This window comes from Gorilla gorilla, chromosome X, assembly GCF_029281585.2.
Source record: "Gorilla gorilla gorilla isolate KB3781 chromosome X, NHGRI_mGorGor1-v2.1_pri, whole genome shotgun sequence".
Lineage (NCBI taxonomy): Eukaryota > Metazoa > Chordata > Mammalia > Primates > Hominidae > Gorilla > Gorilla gorilla.
The window spans coordinates 13,599,003-13,616,539 of record NC_073247.2 but is presented as its reverse complement, the minus strand read 5'-3'; the positions used below and the strand labels follow the sequence as shown (position 1 = coordinate 13,616,539).

Here is a 17,537-nt window from a genome sequence, read left to right as displayed (position 1 = left end):
GCGTGGTGGCGCAAGCCTCTAGTACCAGCTGCATGGGGGACGGAGGTGGAGAATCTCTTGCGCCTCGGAGGCAGAGGTTACAGTAAGCCGAGATCGCACCACTGGCACTCCAGCCTGGGCAACAGAGCAAGACTCTGTCTCAAATACATAGATACATATATACATACATACATACATACATAAATGCCGCACGCCATCAGCCTGCTTCAGGGGCATCTCAGCAGACAGGATTCATTGTACAAGTACATGGTACCACTGGGCTTGTAAAAAAAATTTTTTTTATACTCACAGATGTCTTTTGTAGATCAAAGAACACAACAGGCAAACACTGACCCTAAGGACACGTCAAAATGCTGGTTCAGGAAGAGGAATACGGCTAACCAGAGGTACAGCGAAAAGCAGTCGCTGGTGCACCCTACAACAAGCTGGTGCAATGGTGCCTTTCCGGGCCCTGCACACCTGTCTGAGCTCCATGTTTTTACCCCAGGTTGGCTCTGCTGACTGAAGATACTCGCCTGACCTCTCACCACCATTCCAGGTCTGACTTATCCAGGAAGCCAGGCAGCCGCCTCCTCCTCCTCCTCTGCCTCCTGGAATAGGGACCTACCCTCTGCACCCTCTACTTTTTGCCTTGTCGCCAGGTCGCTCCCACCCTCCCACCGCCCCCTCCCCAGACAATACCACCAGACTCTCCGAACGTCCCAACCCTCGTCTTGCCCCTCGAAGGCTCCCCAAGCCGGAGGGGAGCCGTTCCACCTTTCTGGCAGGAAGACTCTGGCAAGGGGAGGGAGGCGGGCGCCGGGGAGTCCTGGAGAGGCGGGAGGGCGTGGCGGCGGCTCTCACGTTGCAGCCCTGCCTGCAGCTAGTGGGATGCCGGCGGGGCCAGCCCGCTCCTGCCTGCACACGGTCTGGGAAGAGCTGCCAGAGAAAACGCCGTCTGGCCCGGAGAAGCGCAAACCCTGTTCCTTCTCTCTCTCCTCAAAGGAACGGAAACGTTCCCAGCGCTGCTTAGGCGCTCTCCAAGCGCGGACTCTACTGCGGCTCCCACCGCGCTCCCTGCATCTCGCCCTTCCCTCCTGGGGTCCTGGACTTCTCTCTGACAAAGAGCCCTCCTTCCCCGAGCCGCCTGCGGTTCTTGCAGCTGGAGTGGGCGAGGCATGCCCACCCGGGCCCAGGCGCAATGAAGACGCGAGAGGAAGGCTGAGCGCAGAGCGGCGCGGCCAGGGTCCCTTGGCTCGGGCCCGCGCCCCGTCTCCCCGGGGTGGGGCAGGGTGGGGGTGTGCCGAGGCGTGGACTTGGGGAAGCCTCGCAGCGCCGGGAATAAAAGGGCGCCGGCTTGCTGTGCCGCGCTGGGAAGCCGAGCTACCTCACCCCCGGCCCCGGGAAGGGCATGGCCCCGGCAAACTCCCGGCCGTGACTCGCGCGCCCCGGCTTGGTGGATGCTCCCGGCGCACCGCTCCCGTGTGCGGCGGCTTCCCAAGGACAGGTGAGGACCCAGGGTGGCCAGGGCGCCCCAGGGCTGCCGTGTCTGCCTGCAGGGGGTGAAGGGATTTGAGACACCCAAGGGAAACACTGGGGGTAAAGGGCCTGCATGCAGGCAGATTGCACCGTTCCCCAGCACTGTTTGAAGTTGCTAAGAAATCAGGATACCTGAATTCCTGCAATTTTAAGTAGCTAAGGATCAGATAGGGAGGAGAGCCGGATCTTGAAGGAGGATGCACTGAATAGGTCTAATTAAGCCCAGACATCCCATGCCTCCTTTCCTCCCTCTCCCGAAAGCGCTCCCCATCCCTGGCTCTCTCTGGAGACCTTCAACCCCGCCATCCCGCGTTTCTAGGAAGCTGCCAACGGAATTCCTAAGTGAAGCCCACTCTGCTCTTGCAATCGGTGGGGGAAAGGACGCTTGAGGAGGCTCTTTCCAAGTTGCTCAGACTGTGGCTACTTCAAGTCTCCTCTCCCTCCTCTCTTCCCCGCCTCTTTCCTCCTACTTTTACCCAGGCTTTCCCTGGAAAGGGGACAGCCCAACGCCTAGAATGATCCGAGCCATGCAAAAAAACCCGGGACAGTCATCACGCAGATAGAAGGGGTTTGATGTCCGAGTCCCGGGCGGCGGGGACTCGCAGGGCCACCCCAGCCGCGTTCCGGGAAAGCTCGTAATTCATCCCGCAGCCAGCTCGACGCGACCCAGCGGACTCTGGAAGCCGGCCAGGGGCTCAGGGCTGCCCGCCCGGCCACTCCAGGTTGTCCGCCCAGGGCCAAGACGAAAGCAGACGGCCTCACGCCCCCACCCCTGCTTCCCGGCGGGGTTCGCAGACCGTCTCTGGCGGCCTAGCTGGCGCCGGGCCGCTTTCTCCGCGGCGGAGAGATCCGACCCCGAGTCCCCGGGATTAGGGTTTTCTGGGGGCGAGTTTCCTGGGTCTCCCGGAGGTTGGTGCCGGGGTGGGAGGCCGGACAGGGAGTTGGGGCTGAAGAGTCCTATGGAACGCCCGGGCCAAGTCCGCCCGCAGGCACAGGACGCTGGGGACTGGCGCGGCTGCCCTTGGAAGCAGCCCAGCGCCGAGGTCAGGCGCGCAGGCAGGGGAGGAGAAAGCCCGGGCTCTGGCGAGGGAGAAAACTCCGAGGACTTTTGCAGAGCTGCAGGAGCAGGTTTGTTCCAGCGCCCAGAGGCGGAGCCCGGACTTGCTTTTTTGCAAAGCTACCTGTGCGCCATCAGTTCTTTATGGGCAGCTGAAGGGAGACGCGCCCCCGGGCTTAAGAGAATAACCTTTTCTAGGTCACTTAAAGGCAGGAAAAGCTACAGGTTTGGGATGTTCCTCTCTTATAGGAAGGATTTTAGAATTTTATTTTTATTTTTTGAAACGGAGTTTCGCTCTTGTTGCCCAGGCGGGGGTGCAATGGCTCGATCTCGGTTCACCGCAACCTCTGCCTCCCGGATTCAAGCGAATCTCCTGCCTCAGCCTCCCGAGCAGCTGAGATTATAGGCATGCGCCACCACGCCTGGCTAATTTTGTTTTGTTTGTTTGTTTGTATTTTTAGTAGAGACGGGGTTTCTCCATGTTGGTCAGGCTGGTCTCGAACTCCTGACCTCAGGTGATCCGCCCGCCTCGGCCTCCCAAAGTGTTGGATGACAGACGTGAGCTACCGAGTCCGGCCCGGGTTTTAGAAGTTTTAATCAGCAGTTCGCGCTCGTTCAGAACCCGGGCGAATGGGCAGGCGCGTGTTTGTTGTGTATCCCTATTTACTTTCCATGTGTGTCACTATTTTTAAGTGAACGCCATTCAAGAGATGACAAAAATGTTAGATGACATAGGCATTGCCAGGACACGAAGAAAATGATCACCGCCATTCTAAATGAAGTAGCTGATGCAATCTAGCTTTACCCGAGCTTTTCCATTTTTTAGTGACTCCATTTTTTTCTGTTTGCCTGAATATATTTCATAAGCAGTCCCTTCCTGTTTATTGAATGATCAGAGGTTCCCCCAAACTTCCTCCCCGATTAACAGCAACTCTATATCATCAAAAAAACTCTCTGGCTTTTCCAAGACAAAAAAATAAGGATAGTAAATAAACCCAGAAATAACAGGATGAATATCCTTCTAGCAAATACCTCTTTAAGCTCTTCAAGAAGCTAGAATTAAAGATTTGAGAAATATCATTAAAGGAAAGAATACGAATAAACACTTTTCTTGGGAAGTTTTAAATTCAAATATATGCAATATATAATGGCTCAGTCTTCTTGTTGGAGGCAGAAACACAATATTTTATTATTTTTTAATTATGGATACATAAATATAAACCTCTTTCTTCTCTCTCTCTCTCGTCTCTCTCTATTTCATACCCACAATTACAGAATGCAAGACAGATTTCCAAATCATAGTATCCAAGCCAAGGATGAAGACTATATTCTATAGTCATGATTAAAGTGAATGGTGAAAAGTTTAGAAAAAAACCATGTTTCATCTTTCTCAATTCCCATGGTTTAAGCGTCACTACAACACATCGTGTGAAGTCCTGGGAAGCTTGAAACCCTGATGCACAATTGAAATTTAAAAATTGCCCACAGTTAGTCGGTGCTACCTGTGAATAAGCGCATCTCTTCGTTGTTCTACCTCAGGTATCCGAGAATCAGGCACCCCGACAAGATGCCCAAGCGCGCGCACTGGGGGGCCCTCTCCGTGGTGCTGATCCTGCTTTGGGGCCATCCGCGAGTGGCGCTGGCCTGCCCGCATCCTTGTGCCTGCTACGTCCCCAGCGAGGTCCACTGCACGTTCCGATCCCTGGCTTCCGTGCCCGCTGGCATTGCTAAACACGTGGAAAGGATCAATTTGGGGTTTGTACCACTTTCTTCCCGAACCTTCCCACTGTCAGTGCGTGCGTCTTGATCTGGTTTTGCATGTGTGTACGTGCATTTACTTAACTTCATATGTGCATTTCCTCTCTGTAGCTCTGTCGAGAATTATGGAGCTGCAGATGGGCAGAATAGAGAGAAAAAGTTTTAGTTATGCTAAACGCAGCTTTTTCGATGATTATCTCAATATATCCATCAGCTGCCACTGCTGTAAGGTCTATTAACGAGCAGCATGAACAACTTTAGAGTTTGTTGAGAAATTCCCTTGATAGCATTTCTTTAATACATTGTTGAGGTGAATGCATGAGACACACACTTAAACATATGAAGATGATTTAAGTAGACTTCAGCAACGATTTAAGAATAATAAAAATAAGCAGAACATCTGTGCCATTTTATAAGTCATGTAGATGATAGAATTGTGACTTTGAGGCAATAAAAGAGTTCCTGCAGATTTTGCCTGTTAAAAATATCAATGTGTTTTTAAAAACCTATTTTGATGTGGCTTGCCAGACAGACTTTTAATATATTGGTTTCATTTTATACGCACGAAGGTTTTGTGGACATAAGTGTTAGGTGCTATGAACTACAGGTACTCAACTGCAATTTTAATAGTCAACAATCATTTGGAGTTCATCAACAAAATATATTAGCTACTTTTTAGCATCTATCCCCAGAACAACTGATTAAATTAATGTTTGTGAAATATCCACCATGGAGATGTTTTAGTAAAAATAAAATGGCCAGATTTGAGCCAATGCAAAATAACTGTAAATGTACCTGGACATCTTATAGAACAAAGTTAAAAGAAAAAACTCTCCTCTATTGACAGTGGTAGAAGAAGAGAATGAAACATTGAGATAATAAGATGGAAATTTCTCTATCGACAGTGGTAGAGTCAGAGAATGAAGCTTTGAGGGAGTAAGATGGAAACTTCCCTATTGACAGTGGTAGAATAAGAGAACGAAACGCTGAGGGAATAAGATGATAATTTCCCTAACCCATGTCAACAGACCATTAAATAGGTTTCTCAATGAAATGCTGTTAGACTTTATGAGTTGACCATCTGAACATCCAACCACAACAATGATAGCTCATTGGGGAAAACAGCTTGGCGTTGCCAGAGGAGGGAATAGCAACACATAAGCCAGCTTCCCTTTTTACAATCTTGTAATTTATCGGACACATTTCTTGTGTAATGGAAGTAAGAAAAAGGGAAGAGGTGCTAAAGCCCGTTTTATTTATTTATTTATTTACTTAACTTTAAGTTCCAAGATACATGTGCAGAGTGTACAAGTTTGTTACATAGGTATATGTGTGCCCTGGTGGTTTGCTGCACCTATTGACCTATCCTCTATGGTCCCTCCCCTCAACCCCCACCCCTCAGCAGGCCGTGGTGTGCGTTGTTCCCCTCCCTGTGCCCATGTGTTCTCAATGTCCAACTCCCATTTATGAGTGAGAACATGCAGCGTTTGGTTTTCTCTTTCCCTTGTTAGTTCGCTGAGGATGATGGCTTCCAGCTTCATCTATATCCCTGGAAAGGACAAGATTTCGTTCCTTTTTATGGCTGCATAGTATTCCATGGTGTATATGTACCACATTTTCTTTATCCAGTCTATCATTGCTGGGCATATGGGTTGGTTCCATGTCTGCTAAAGCCCATTTGAATCCTGGGGGAAGGTGCGTGTGATATTTGCAGAACAGAAAGTGGGGCTTTAACTGTAACTTCTTTTTCCTCCACCCTTGGTGTGCAAAATGGCTCTGTCTAGGAATTGTTTTTTATACATGAACCATTTTAACACATGGTCTAACTTGCTGGGATTAGCCACCTCATCTCTCAAACCCAGCACCTTGGCAGGTCCCATGCTGGGGGTACCATCAGCCAGGCCTTGGTGGAGCCCTCTAAAAAGCTTGGGGTTGATACAGAATATATATATTATATATATTATATTTATAATATATATAATATATAATATATAATGTAAATATACATATTCTATAATACATATTATATATGTATTATATATAATATATAATACATAATATATGTATAATATATAATATATAATATATAATATATGTATAATATATTCTATATAATATATAATATATGTATAATATATTCTATATAATATATAATATATGTATAATATATTCTATATAATATATAATATATGTATAGTATATAATATATAATATATGTATAATATATAATATATATTATATAATAGATATATTATGTATAATAATAATTATATATTACATATACAATAATATATATAGTAATAATATATATAATGTAAATATACATGTTATATATAATATATAATATGTATATTATATATAAATTATATATAACATATATAATTCTATTATATATTATATATAATATATTATATATAATAATTATATATTATATATTATTATATAATATATGTATAATATATATTATGTATAATATATAATATATATTATGTATAATATATAATATATATTATGTATAATATATAATATATATTATGTATAATATATAATATATATTATGTATAATATATAATATATATTATGTATAATATATAATATATATTATGTATAATATATAATATATATTATGTATAATATATATTATATATTATGTATAATATATAATATATATTATGTATAATATATAATATATATTATGTATAATATATAATATATATTATGTATAATATATAATATATATTATGTATAATATATAATATATATTATGTATAATATATAATATATATTATGTATAATATATATATCTATTTGCAGTGCTTCTTGCACAGCAGGTTTGTGTGTTTGTGTTGTGTGTTGGGAAGGGGGATATCAGGCTGGAAATGAGGGTGGAGACAGTCCCTGCATGCACCCTCCCCAAAGAGGTGATTTGTTTAATGGCTTGAGACTTACGGCACCAACAAGACTATTACTTCTGAAGTTGTTTGCATCTCATTTACAGTTTCTGGGATGCTTTTCTTCCCGTTCATTTTTAAACTGAAGTACTTTGTAAGTGCAAAACATAACTAACCTCTAAATTACAACACCATTTCTGACGGTTTCATTTTAAACAACTCACGATAAAGATTGACTTTAACGTAGGAATAAAACAGACATACCGACATGTTAAAGTTTCTTTTTCCTATTGCTGCCAGTAATATCTAGAGATAGTTTTCTGTAATATTAAAAAGAAAAGAAAAAGTTTAAAACCCTAGAGAATCACTTCACTGCATCAACATCTATTACTTCCATCTGGTTTAATTTGTAACAGGAACTAATATACTACTTGAAAAAAATTACTAATAATATCATAATAGCATTGTTTCAGAAAAATCAATCTCAAATTAGGTAACGAGTCTGGCATCTTGCATTTTGTTGGGGAAAAAACTGAAACAAGAGCAATGTCTAACAGATAAAACTCAGAGATTGATTTGTGTTTTAACAGTCTGGAGAAAATATAAGACTCTCAAGGAATGAGGAGTTGTTGGCCAAGTGCTAATGAAACCTTCTATTCCCACACAGCTGTTTTTAGGGTTCTTTGTCAGCATTGCTGTTTCCTGCTTGGACAAACTAAAAGCATTTCTGAAAATTGCTTTCCAAATATTTTTTTTCAGGAACCAACAACATAGCATCCACCTAGAGATGGATTTACAGACTCTTAAATATTTTTTTCCCTCGATTAAAAGACTGGTTTTGATGATGCCTTTCTGCAACTTCAACAATGCCCATACTTGCCTATTTTATTTTAAGTTCTGCCTTGTGATATTAACCGGAACCGAAGACATAATTTTGCAAATATTGTCTGCCATAAACAATTCACAGAGTTGGTTATATATTCAGTGATTGCCAATCAATAGGCGATGAAGATAGTCTGGAATGTAAGCCAAGGGGCTAATAAGCCATAGAACTGCACTTTATGCAGGGTCATCCCAGTCTCCAGTTAGATTCTGTTCCCTGAGTGTCGTGCTAATTTCCCAGACTCTGCTGATTTTTAGAAGGATGCAAGAAGGGGACATGTATACCCTTGGGTTCTGAGAGGGGGTACTCAAGTGATTCCCCGGGCTTCTGTATGTTCCAGAATATCCGCCCCATTCTCACATCTGGCACCATTGGCATCTGCATCTGCAAGCTCTCTAATGCCCCTTAAAAACAAGCAGGGGGGTCCGGGCACGGTGGCTCACGCCTGTAATCCCAGCACTTTGGGAGGCTGAGGCGGGTGGATCACGAAGTCAGGAGATCGAGACCATCCTGGCTAACACGGTGAAAGCCCGTCTCTACTAAAAAATTCAAAAACATTAGCGGGGCGTGGTGGTGGGCGCCTGTAGTCCCAGCTACTTGGGAGGCTGAGGCAGGAGAATGGCATGAACCTGGGAGGCAGAGCTTGCAGTGAGCCAAGATCGCGCCACTGTACTCCAGCCTGGGCGACAGAGCCAGACGCCGTCTCAAAAAACAAAAAAACAAAACAACAACAACAATAACAAAACAAGCAGGGGCAAGATGACAGGGTCAGGCAGGTTTCTGAGCTGATGTGGAGCCCATCCCAGACTTTGGGTGCCTTCCCGAACAGGGGAATTTATTCAGATGTGAAGGGAAATCAACCAGTATTATCCTTTGTTTCTATTTTCCCTTCTTCTCCACCTTGATAGTTGTGATCAAAATTCTCAGGTTAAATTTGACATTCAGCTATCCATAGCTTTAGTATAAGCCATTCTGTTTTTCTCAATATCTATCTATCTATCTATCTATCTATCTATCTATCTATCTATCTATCTATTATTTATCATCTGCCTATTACTTGTCTACCTACCTGTCATCTATCTCTATCATCAATCAACAAATCTATCTCTTTACCTGTCTATATCTATCTACCTACCTATCTATGTATCTATCATCTATCTGTCATGCATCTGCCTATCACCTATCTACCTGCCTATCATCATCAATCGGCCAATCTATCTCTCTACCTACCTATCATCTATCTATCAATCTATCTATGTATCATCTGTCTGCCTATCACCTACCTATCATCAATCTCTATCATTATCTATTGATGTATCTATTCTATCTATCTGTCTATCATCTATTAATCTACCTATCTATTCTCTATCATCTATTTATCAATAATCTATGTACCTACCTATCATCTCTATCAATCAATCTATCTCTGTCTATCATGTATTCTGTCTATCTATCTACCTATCATCTATCATCTATCTATCACCTATGTACCTGTCATCTATCTTTATCATCTGTCTAGGTATATATTATCTATGTATCTATGTACCTATCTATCATCTGTCTGGCTGTCTATCTATGTATCTATCTATCTATCATCTGTCTGCCTATCTATCTATCTATCATCTATCTATGACAGTAGTTATCAACAATGGATGAGTTTGCCCCTGGAAAACATTTGGCAACATCTGGAGACCTTTTTGGTGACCACAACTATGGAAGGAGAACATATCACACCCTTGAAGTAAAATGTGCTGAGGAACATCCAGCTGTTTCTGACCCATTTCAGAGACAGAGCCTCAGAGCCCTATCTCCTCTGTCTGAAGATCTGCCTCCTTCTTCTGGGCTCTGTTCAGGTGATATTATTTACTCCCAGGGCTCTATTCCATTGATCGGTTGGCCAGTCTCCCCTGAACGTGCATCATGGGTCTCCATCTTGGTCTTGAGCCCTATTCTCCCCTTAGATTCTTACAAAATTCTCAAACATCCCATGGCAAATACAGCTTTGAATTCTTTCCCCAACACCTGTCTCTCCCAGCCTTTGCTGTCCAGCAAATGATAGAATCCACCCACTTACTCCCCTCAAAGTAGAAGTCCTTCCCCCAAGTTTGTCCTCATTCTCACTCCCACCACTCAGCAATGCCTGCTGGCTCTTCCTCTAAATACATTTGGAAATGTTCTGTGTGCCTTCACGTTTACTGCCACACCTGGTCATGGATCCAACATCCCTCAATATCTCTGCAGGATTCACCTCATTTCTGCCTCCCTCTCTTGCCCAGCTCTGACACGTTCTCCAGGTAGTGGCCAACATTGCTGTTTTAACACATACTTCAGTTCATGGATGAATAGATATATAATTGACATATAGATGATAACAGATAGATGCTTGATAGATGATAGGATGATGATAGATGGATTGATAGATAGAGAGGATTATAGATAGATTGATAGATGATAGGTAGGTAGGTAGGTAGTTAGGTAGATAGATACAGACAGAGAGACAGACAAATTTGCACATGCTAAGGCAAGGTTACCAAATTTCTGCAATCTTGATGTTTAGGACTGAATCAATGTGGGTTGTAGGGGCAATCGTGTGCATTACAGGATGTTGAGCAGCATCTCTATAGAGAACAAATCAATGGCCGTGCCATAAAATGGGCAAGCTTGGTGAGTCTAAGGAACAGAAAGATGGCCAATAACTCTGAACTTTATGGCCAACAGCAAAATACCAGAGAGCTAACTAGTTGTCCACCACGGAATATTCTTCTAAAATGATGAGGCCATGCCCAAACGTCCCTTTGTTTCTTAAGCCCTAGTTCAAATCTCAGCTCCCCAGAGAGCCCTGCCTTAGACATCGGCCAACCAAACCCCTTCTACTCTCCTTCCTGTGCTTTAATTATTTCCTTATGAAATTTACAACTATCTGAAATGATCTTTTTCATTATTTTTACCTTTCTAGTCATCCTTCTTGCTAAGAGAGCTGAGCCCTTGCCTATTTGGTTGACCCACCCAGAATAGTAACTTGCAGACACGCAAAGCTCAAATTATAGCTGTGACTGCGTTGCAGAATGAATCCATGCATGTAGAATCTGTAGCAGACATCGTTTCATATTGAGCGAAGTTCAAACAGCACCTGCCTTATTTTCCCTTTGATTTCTCCATCTCTAAAAGCATTAGAACTTGTTTTCAGAGCCCACTACATCCTGAAGGCACATACGAAGCTGATCTGTACAAAGTTTTTGCAATTTTTTAAAGTAAAATTCAAATGACATGGCATTCACCCTCGTAGCCTCTACAATTCAGTGCCATTTAGTACATTCAAACTATTGTGTATCCATCATCTCTATCTTGCTCCAAACATTTTCACCACCCCAAAAGGAGACCTCATATCCATTAAGCAGACATTCTCTACTCCCTCTCCTCCTCCAGCCTTTGGGAACCACTGCTTTGTTTTCTGTCTCTATGAATTTGACTATTCTGAACATTTCATATACATAGAATCATACAATAGATCAGCGGTCCCCAGTCTTTTTGGCACCAGGGACCAGTTTTCATGGAAGACAATTTTTCCACAGACAGGATTGGGGAGGGAGTAGTTTTGGGATGACTCAAGCATATCACATTTTTGTGCACTTTATTTCTATTATTATTACATTGTAATAATATAATGAAATAATTCTACAACTCACCATAATGTAGAATCAGTGGGAGCCCTGAGCTTATTTTCCTTCAACTAGACAGTTCCATCTGGGGGTGACAGGAGACAGTGACAGATCATCAGGCATTAGATTCTCATAAGGAGTGTGCAACCTAGATCCCTCGCATGCACAGTTCAGAATAGGATTTGTGCTCCAGTGAGAATCAATGCCATCGCTCATCTGACAGGAGGTGGAGCTCAGGCAGTAATGCCAGCAATGGGGAATGGCTGTAAATACAGATGAAACTTTGCTGGCTCACCCACCACTCACCTCCTGCTGTGCAGCCTGGTTCCTAACTGGTCCGGTACTGCCCTGTGGCCTGGGGTTTGAGGACCACTGCAATAGGTGACCTGTAAGGCTTCTTGCAGTGAACAACATGGTTCAAGGGTCACCCACATGGTAGCCTGTGTCAGAGCTTCATTCCTTTTTGTAGTGTGCATCTTGAGCAATGATTACTGCCACTGCATAGTGATTTTGCAGAAAATCAATTTAAAGAGTGAATGAGAATATGTGCCATGTAGACTTCTACTCTGTAGTCGGCATTTCTGAAATGTACATTTAGACTCTCTTTGCTTCTCACTCACGTGCATTGCATTTTTCCTCATGGCTGTTATTTCAGTCAAACAAAAACCTCTGAACAATTCTGAGGATGCCGTCTGCAAACATACCCTGTAAGACTTTCTTGGCCCTCTCTTGTGTGCTAAATCATCTGTGCTTGTGTTTAAATAAGAAGAAATAAGGTATTCTTTTAAAAATAAAAATGGCGGCCAGGCGCAGTGACTCACGCCTGTAATCCCAGCACTTTGGGAGGCCGAGGCGGGCAGATCACCTGAGGTCAGGAGTTTGAGACCAGCCTGGCCAACATGGTGAAACCCTGTCTCTACTAAAAATACAAAAATTAGCCGGGCGCGGTGGCACACGCCTGTAGTCCCAGCTACTCGGGAGGCTGAGGCCAGAGAATTGCTTGAATCCGAGAGGCAGAGGTTGCAGTCAGCCGAGATGGCGCCACTGTACTTCAGCCTGGGCGACAGAGGGAGACTCCATCTCAAATGAATAAATAAGTAAAATAAAAATAAAAAAATAAAAAATATGGTCATTATCCATGATTGACACTTCATTTACCCACAAGATGGGAACTTGAAAACCCTGCAAACACAGCAACAACAATAATGTCCCCATTATAGAGGAGAGGAGACTCTGCACGATGCTGAATACATCCAAGAATACACAGTCACTATGGTAAAATACAAGGATCTTGAGACCAAAGCTTTACCTTGCATTCAGGGACCATTAACTGAGGCGGGAGAGGCTAGCAATATCTACTTGACACTTTATTTTATTTAGTGAGTTGAAACATATGGAATCAGGGTGCAAAGTTCCTGGAAAGATAACGTAGCAAAGAATGAATTAGAAATGTATCAGGTAGATTTCTACTCTGGAGTCAGCTGAAATCAGGTCTGAAATAGGTCATTTGAGTGTCTCTGAGAAGAATCATTGAATGGACATGTTTACGAATATTATGATTCTTGTATGATTTTTACATTATTCATATTATGTATAAATTTTTGAACATCTGAATATGTTTTCATTGAATGTCTTTATTCATATAACATATTGCTCATTATTCCCCTGCCTAACTACATTTTAGTTGCCATTTTTAACTCACGAATTCTTAGCATGTCTCTTTTTGTGTCTTGCTTGGCTGTGACTTTCCCTTTGATCTCCCTGGTATCAGCCTTGGTGTACCTATTCCCTCCAGAAACTCTGTAGCAGTCCTTGACACAGAGCAATGTCTGAGTGGCTGCAGACATTATGTCCTTTAACCCACACAGGGCTCTCTGAAAAAAGAATCCTCAGTAGCATTACTAATGAAGAGTTTGAGCTTCCAAAAAGCTTGGTAACTTCTCTGGGATAGCCAGCGGGCAACGTGAAGTGTGCCTGACCTCAAAACATGAGGCCTAGAGGGTGTGGTGGCTGACATCTGTAATCCCAGCACTTTGGGAGGCCGAGGCGGGTAGATCAGTTGAGCTCAGAAGGTCAAAACCAGCTCGGGCAACATGGTGAAACCCTATCTCTTCTAAAAATACAAAAATTAGCCAGGTGTGGTGGTGTGTGCTTGTAGTCACAGCTACTTAGAAGGCTGAAGTAGGAGGATGGCTTGAGCCCAGGACACAGAGGTTGCAGTGAGCCGAGATTGTGCCACCACACTCTGGCCTGGACAACAGAGCCAGACCCTGTCTTGAGAGAGAGAGAGAGAGAGAGAGACCTTTCTATGCTTCTATCTCACCTCTAAGGATCTCACGTCTACACACTGGGACCTCCTTTCCCCACCCAGCTTGCAGTAGTCAACACCTTCCTTCCCTTTTATTATACTCTGCAGGAAACTGCTGAGCTCATGATTGGAAAAAATGCACCTCTTTCTTCTCTTACTTGGAATTTTACCCACTGAGGAGGTTCATGGTCCTTAACATGAAATAAAGCTTCATGCCCTTGAATTTCACTTATCTTTGCAGCATTATATTTCGGGAAGTTTTGCACCATGTATCCATGAATTTGAACTCACTAAATAAAATACAATGTCAAGTAGATATTGACAGCTTCTCCCACCTCAGTTAACAGTGTCTGAATGCAGGTTGAAGCTTTGGTCTCAAGATACCTGGATTTTACTCTCACTGACTGTATTCTTGAATGCATTCAATGTCTTCTGTGAGTCTCCTCTTCTTTGTAATGGGGACATTATTGTTGTTGTCACTGTGTTTGCTTGTGGAATATTTAAGTTCCCATCTTGTTTTAATAAGACCAAAGTAGCACTAGGTAATAGGAAAAAAACTTTGGAATGGAACATTGCATGGTTTAACCTCTTTTTTCCTATTCCTTGAAAATTTTGGAAAGTTTCTTTTTTTCTTTCTTTCTTACTTTTTTTTTTTTTTTTTTTTTTTGAGATGGGGTATTGCTCTGTTGCCCAGGCTGGAGTACAGTGGCACAATCACAGCTCTCTGCAGCCTCGACCTCCTGGGTTCAAGTGGTCTTCCCTGCTTAGCCTCCTGAGTAGCTGGGACCACAGGCATGCACCATCACACCCAACTAATTTTTGTATTTTTTGTAGAGATTAGGTCTCACTATGTTGCCCAGGCTGGTCTTGAACTCCTGGGCTCAAGTGATCCTCTCGCCTCAGCCTCCCAAAGTGCTGGGATTATAGGCATTAGCTGCCATGCCCAGCCTGGAAACTTTCTTGAATCTCAGTTTCTGCTGTGGAAAGTTAGCCTGCTTCATGGGGTTTAGGTGATAAAGGGCAAAAAGTAATACAAAGAGGACAAGGCTCAATTCCAGCTAAGTTTCCCACCTTCTATGGAATCCAAAGCATGTTCATAAGGTACACATATAGCTATGAGCCCAATTCTTTTAATATTTTACCTCTCGCCAGTGTTAAATAAAGCAGAGCTTAGCTGACGAGACACTGGAGTAATGCGCTAAAAAGAAGAGTGAAAAATATCATGTAATCAAGAAGAGAGAACCACTATATATGATTGTTCATTGACTACATGAGTCAAAATCATGAACAGGAAATAGGATCATCTTCTACTATATTTTCCCCATACACCATATTGAATCTATACAACATTATTTCAATAAGGTGGGATGCATTTAATTCCATCTGATGTTTTCTTTGCATAAATTTATCTTAAAAAGAATAATGCGGCCGGGCGCGGTGGCTCACTCCTGTAATCCCAGCACTTTGGGAGGCCGAGGTGGGCGGATCACAAGGTCAGGAGATCGAGACCATCCTGGCTAACATGATGAAACCCCATCTCTACTAAAAATACAAAAAATTAGCCGCGTGTGGTGGCGGGCACCTGTGGTCCCAGCTACTCGGGAGGCTGAGGCAGGAGAATGGCGTGAACCTGGGAGGCAGAGCTTGCAGTGAGCCGAGATCATGCCACTGCACTCCAGCCTGGGCGACAGAGCAAGACTCCATCTCAAAAAAAAAAAAAAAAGAAGAAGAATGCAATTATGAAAGGAGGTCTTTGAAGAGTTTGATGTAATCAAGGTGAATGGTTTTTGAGGGTAGAGCTTATAAATTTCCTGCACTCAAAAATTTGTAGCTGAAAGGTGCTTCCTAAGGCTGGGTCTTAGGGGAGTCACACCTAACCTGGCGTTTCTGTTGACTTTGGAATTGTAGTCCAGGCTTGGGCACATATGAGTGTGAGAAAATTGGACCATGCTAGCATCTGCTGCATTTAGCTATGAGCTGTTCACTTATGTTGCCTGTTAATTGATTTCCTTTTATTTAAGTGATAAGGAGAAGCAATCAATGATATCAGGTTAGATGTGTTATGTCTCAGCAGAAACAGTGATTTATGGTAACAGCGTGCAGGCTTCTCTATTCATTTTTCAAATTGCTTATCCAGGGATCAAGTTTAAGCATTGTTGTATGCTATTACCAATATGGCACTGAGAAATTTCTAAATTGGTCAAGAAAGCATCTTGACAATTATATACACAACAACAAAAAACCAAAAATTTAAAACAAAAAGAACTCATCTTGAGGACAGGTTACAGGAAGAAACAAAACAAACAAGAAACCTAGCATGTCTACGAGTAACTTTGATCATCCGTCAGACATGGCAGCCTGTCCATGGGAAATAAGAGTGTTGGTGCTGTGGTCAACCTTTCTATTTGGCCCTTAGCATGGAGCTGTCTCCTGTCTTACCATATGCAAAGCAAATTCCAATGCTGTGGATTTTCCCGGCCCTGCTAGCCACGTGTCCCTCTTTATTACTGTCGCTTCAGCACAGAGTTTCCAAGAAAGAGACACATGGAACAGCCTCATGTTGAATTCTAAATCCTACTGATGGACACACCAAATAGCCTCCTGACCACAACAGCATATTCCAAGTCAAAGTTCTCCATGAATGTTCCTTAGCAGAATGAAGACAAATAAATATGTGTCACTTTCTTCTTGACCCCAGAGATAGGGACATGAAGGGATAAACGTCTTTGGGAATGGCACCCCTGTCACCTCAGAATCACTACTTCATGACCAGGTGCAGTGACTCTTGCTTGTAATCCCAGCACTTTGGGAGCCCAGGCAGGAGGATCACATGAGGCCAGGAGTTCCAGATCAGCCTGGGCACATATCAAGACCCTGTCTCTACAAAAATGAAAAATAAAAAATTAGCCAGGGATAGTGGCCTGTGCCTGTAGTTCCAGCTACTTGGGAGGCTGATGTGGGAGGATTGCTGGAGCCTGGGAGGTGGAGGCTACAGTGAGCTACGATTGCACCACTGCATTCCAGCCTGGGTGACGGAGTAAGATTGTCTCTAATAAATAAATAAATAGACAAAAAGACTCACCATTTTACTAATTTGCTCTTGGGCAGGCTAGGGAATGTTTCCCATATGGGAGTTAAGTATTCGCTATTTATTTTCTTAATTATTATTATTATTATTACTATTCTTTAGGTTTAATAGCATACAGGCCCTGTCAGAAACCTCATTTGCAGGACTGACCAAGTTGGAGCTACTTATGATTCACGGCAATGAGATCCCAAGCATCCCCGATGGAGCTTTAAGAGACCTCAGCTCTCTTCAGGTAAACCCACGGCATTTATAAGCGTCACTAAATTGCATCCTCTAAGACCAGTAATAAAGAATAGAAACTATGTCACTCTCCTTAATGATCAATAAAACGGCTATTGTTTGACATGAAAGACAAGCTTCATGTCATTACTCTCC

At 43.1% G+C, this 17,537-nt stretch overlaps 1 protein-coding gene across 2 annotated transcripts in view; it reads left to right on the top strand.

Annotated features, from left to right (window-relative positions):
* Positions 1–783: 783 nt before the first annotated feature.
* Positions 784–17,537, top strand: part of MXRA5 (matrix remodeling associated 5) — a 38,532-nt gene continuing 21,778 nt past the window's right edge. Inside the window, exons 1-3 of one of the 2 annotated variants that reach the window (XM_004063743.5) lie at positions 784–1,486; positions 4,115–4,330; positions 17,265–17,394. In XM_004063743.5, coding sequence (XP_004063791.4) covers positions 1,440–1,486; positions 4,115–4,330; positions 17,265–17,394 — 393 coding nt within the window. In that variant the 5' untranslated portion in view covers positions 784–1,439. Of the gene's footprint in view, positions 1,487–2,105; positions 2,241–4,114; positions 4,331–17,264; positions 17,395–17,537 lie in introns of those variants that run through there. The other variant, XM_063703160.1, reaches the window with a different exon arrangement.